The sequence below is a fragment of the Bison bison genome, unplaced genomic scaffold (assembly GCF_000754665.1).
Source record: "Bison bison bison isolate TAMUID 2011002044 unplaced genomic scaffold, Bison_UMD1.0 scf7180017864143, whole genome shotgun sequence".
In the NCBI taxonomy this organism is placed as follows: Eukaryota; Metazoa; Chordata; class Mammalia; order Artiodactyla; family Bovidae; genus Bison; species Bison bison.
This window is the reverse complement of record NW_011494715.1, coordinates 2622030-2626569: the sequence shown is the minus strand read 5'-3', so window position 1 is coordinate 2626569 and position 4540 is coordinate 2622030. Positions and strand designations below refer to the sequence as shown.

The 4540-nt window shown below is 32.2% G+C and overlaps 1 protein-coding gene across 1 annotated transcript in view; it reads left to right on the top strand.

Moving 5' to 3' along the window:
• Window positions 1-4104, top strand: part of FBXO8 (F-box protein 8) — a 39734-nt gene extending 35630 nt beyond the window's left edge. Inside the window, exons 5-6 of the mRNA XM_010840259.1 lie at window positions 2016-2212; window positions 3471-4104. Of these exons, the coding sequence (XP_010838561.1) occupies window positions 2016-2212; window positions 3471-3658 (385 nt within the window). The 3' untranslated portion in view covers window positions 3659-4104. The remainder of the gene's footprint in view (window positions 1-2015; window positions 2213-3470) is intronic.
• The last annotated feature ends 436 nt before the right edge of the window (window positions 4105-4540 follow it).

Below are 4540 nucleotides of genomic sequence, written 5' to 3'. Positions count from 1 at the left end.
AATTTTTCATGAGAAAAGAGTTGAGGAATGCTTTTAATTAGTTAAGTTTTACTTTAAAAATCACAGTCATCTAGTTGTAAAATTGAGTGAAGACAGGGAAAAGATTCCTGTACCTTGCAAATCATTACTCTTGTGAACTTGAACTTGTGTGTGAGTTTACTGTTGTAAACATTAAAAAAAAAAAAAAGCCCAGGAAGTCCAACATCTTTGTGATAGCAAAGATCACAAAACCAAACATTTTTGAGAAAGTCGAAGCCTTTTTTCCTTATAACTAGCCCTAAGATCTAAGGGTTTGGTAGCTAAAAGTTCTGAATTTTGAAATTGCCCATATAAAAATCAAATAGACAAATTGTACCCGTAAACACAATCCTGGAGGTATAAGATGTGTATATCTGTGATACAGTACACAAAAAGTGTCATGTAAAAGTGTGAAAATTCAAAAAGTATGATTTAATAGTGTGCTCTCCAGAGACAGTGTCTGATGTGCTGTCCTGACTTGATAGTTATTCATTTGTACTCTTGAATTCTGGGTATCAAGGACATAAAAATATTGTGGAAATATCTTGATATGACATCACCATAAACTATGGTTTTAAAAATTATAGATCTCATAGTAATCTAAAGAATGTCTCAAAAATAGGTTTACCTTTTCATTTTGATTCTCTTTTTTTTTTAATTTCTCATGATTTTCCAACAATTTGTATTTATTATATGCCAGGAACTTTGCTAGAATTTGTAGTATGCAGTTGATTAAAACATAATCCCTAGCCTTGAGGGGTGCACAGTTCAGCATATTGGTCACTGAAAAAAATTTCTTACATAAAGATGGTATCATTAACTCTTTTTGTTTTGAAATGCTAGGTACCTATGGATTGGCAGGGTTTTTTTGTGGAAAAACCTGATTTTTCTGTAAATATTTTAGACTTTGAAGGACATATGATCTCTGTTGCAGCTACTTATAACTATGCCATTGTGTCATCAAAGCAGACATGGACAATAAGTAAACAAATGAGAAAAGCTGTGTTCTAATAAAGCTTTATTTATAACAACAGCCCCGGGGCCTCTGTAGTATTTGGCCCACTAGCTGTAGTTTGCCTGTCCCTGCCATAAGCAACTGGTAGAAATTAAGATTATGATCATACAAACATTGTTGATTTTAGTGAGGATTGAAGCATACTGTAACAAAGCATGATTGTGCTGTGCTTAGTCAGTCATGTCTGACTCTTTGTGACCCCATGGACTGTAGCCCACCAGACTCCTCTGTCCATGGGGATTCTCCAGGCACGAATCTTCCCAATCCAGGTATTGAACCCAGGTTTCCTGCATTGCAGGCAGATTCTTTATCATCTGAGCCACCAGGGAACCCCAAAGCATGATTATTGGAATGCTATTGATGATAAGTATATATGTACCTATGTACACAAATTGTAAACAACCTAAATGTTTTTCATTAGAATTATGTCCTTAAGGTGGGATACTGTGGAGCCATTAGAATGAATGAGTTAGATCCATGTATAAAAACACAGAAAGCTGTTCATATTATACTAGGAAATAAGCAAAAGCAGATTCTAGAACAATATAGGGTATAGATAGACACTTTAAAAAGCTTCACATCAGCAGTTGTTACCTCTGGCAATGTGGATTGGTACGGAAAATGTAGATTCTCCTTATTTTCAGAATTAAAAAGGTAAATAATTCTGTTGATCATATGGATTTAGCCAAGAAGATTCTTGAAAATAAGTTAACATTTTTCTGAAAAATTCATTTTTTCATTTCAGAATTAAAATTTCTAGTTCACCTTGTTTTTTGTTCTATTCATGAAAGATTTTTTAAAATTGTTTAACTTGATAATCATACTTTGATTTTTTTTTAACTTTTAAGACATATATGCTTTATAAGACTGGTAATAAATAGTAAAGTATTTTTATCCAAAAAGTAAATAATCTATGATTTTTCCCATCTCTTTTTAATAGAGAAAAGTTAACTAAAGCTGTACCTTTTTCTTTTTCTACTAGGAGAGATGTCTTGGATGACCTTGTAACACTGCATAACTTTAGAAATCAATTCTTACCCAATGCACTGAGAGAATTTTTTCGTCACATCCATGCCCCTGAAGAGCGTGGGGAGTATCTTGAAACACTTATAACAAAGTTCTCACATAGATTCTGTGCTTGTAACCCTGATTTAATGAGAGAACTTGGCCTTAGTCCTGGTAAGAATATATATAGTGAATTCTTTCCTTCTCCCATTCCCATCTCTGGGTAAAAATAGTAGTAAATGAGACATTTTCCTCACTCTGGGGAAAAATGCTTCCCATAATTAGAAATACTTGTTTCATTGCTTCTAGCAGTGACTAGTTTGTCAGAGCTATTATTTACATGTAGTAAATATACTGTTTTAGGAGGAAAGTTACACTTAGATATGTAAATTCTTACTTAAACATTGGAAATTCTTTACTAGTCTAATCAAAATCTTGAGAAATTATTTTTAAAGCTTTTAGTAATACACATATTACATAGGTAACAGCTAGAATTTTTCTACTAAAGTGTATTTTTGGTATAACTAGTTTTCACTCTTTGTGTGTATATATATGTGTGCATGATGTAGCCTGAGTCATCTATGTATTTTTTCATGTAATGCAGCTTTATTTCTTTCTTCCTGTCAAGAATGTTGTTCTTATCTTATTACAGAGATTACCAAACCTTTTCCTAGCATACGAAATTTGTTGAACATGCTTGTGTAAGACAGTCTTTATTAAGACTGCAAGATTCTGAAAAATAAACACCATAGTAGTAGTAGTAAGCAGTTGTAGCAAGTATCATGAGGATAACAATAAGCATCAACTATTGCCCTGAAAATATATAGAGAAGAAAATATTTTGCTACATGGGCTCATGTATAGCAATCTAAAGATATACTTTTGAGATTAATATGTAAATTCAATAGAATTTTTGTAGACCTTTTATACATATCTTAAATAAGAATAATTTTATGAGATGTTTACATTTTATTTTCTAGTACCAAGTTAATACATTTTCTTGTTGTGTAAAATGCTTCCAAATTAAATTAGGCTTCTGTAAAAGCGTATGTAAATAAATATCTTACTTTGTTTTAATAGGATATACTGAGAGTACAAATATATTTTATGGATAGTTGAATGGGAATATCACATTCGAGAGCAAGAGGAAAATAAAACCAATTCTGAAATTTTTAAATTTAGAATGACTTTTCACTAAAAACTCCTAAATTACTTGAAGAAAATGCTCAATGAATTGGTGTTTGGATAATCGACATCCCTGTTTGCCCAGGAGATGAGTTTTCTAGGACACAAGACTTTCATCACCAAATTGGAAAAGGCCCAGGCAGTTCTCTTTAATTTTAATCTAATCTTTTGGAATTATGAACACTTTTCTTTTGGGACCACTGTTTAATAACCAGCTAATAATTGGAGGTGTTTCTTTTTCCTTCCAGATGCTGTCTATGTACTGTGCTACTCTTTGATTCTACTTTCCATTGACCTCACTAGCCCTCATGTGAAGAATAAAATGTCAAAAAGGGAATTTATTCGAAATACCCGGCGTGCTGCTCAAAACATTAGTGAAGATTTCGTGGGGCACCTTTATGACAACATCTACCTTATTGGCCATGTGGCTGCATAAAAGCACAACTGCTGGGACTTCAGCTTTTAACTGCAAACTGAAGCTACCCAAGGACCTATTTAGCAGATATGGGGTGACATTAGTGCTAGTCATTCTAGCCTCTGTATACAATCAAGCTTGAGTGTACAACTTTTTTTCTTTTACTCTTTTCTTTTTTAGTGACTTCTTTGGGGAACTAAAGAATTTTGCAGAATTTTTCTTAATTTTGCTTATCATGTTTTGCACAAAGCAGAGCCATTGTCTGACACAGCTGTTTAAGAATGTTAAACTGACGTTATATTCTAAAAAAGATGGTATATTTGTGCATTAGATTTTGCCTGAAAACTTTATTCATTTCCATTCTTTTTTAAAATACCATGTAATATGTACATATTTAACTAAAAATTTATAATCATAATTATTTTATTGTAAAGATTTTGACTAAAGCCTTTCCTTTTTCTCTCAAACTGAGTTCTGAGATTTATTTGATAAGAAATTACAACTGTCTTCATAAAAGTTACATCTAACCTGGATAGAAACCATACCAGCTTCTCTTTCCAATCTTTGAAGAGTATATTTGTCTCTATGCAAAACAGGCACTTATTTTTAAAACATAAATTCATCACCTGACTTCATTTTTAAAATTTCTGCCTTAGTTAAGTCTGAAGTCCTTGAAACCATAGCAAAACACATTAAAATCTAAGGTTTCCACACATAAGAACAAAATGCTATTAGAACTTATATCCAAAGTAATTAGTCAGACCTTACTATTCTAATTGTGATGATTTCAGCTCTGAATCAGCTGGGAAAGAAATCTTGTGAATGATAGTGAACTGTCTTTATTCACTTATTCAGTAAATATTTATCAAGGGCCTTCCATGTGCTAATATTGTGCCAAGTATT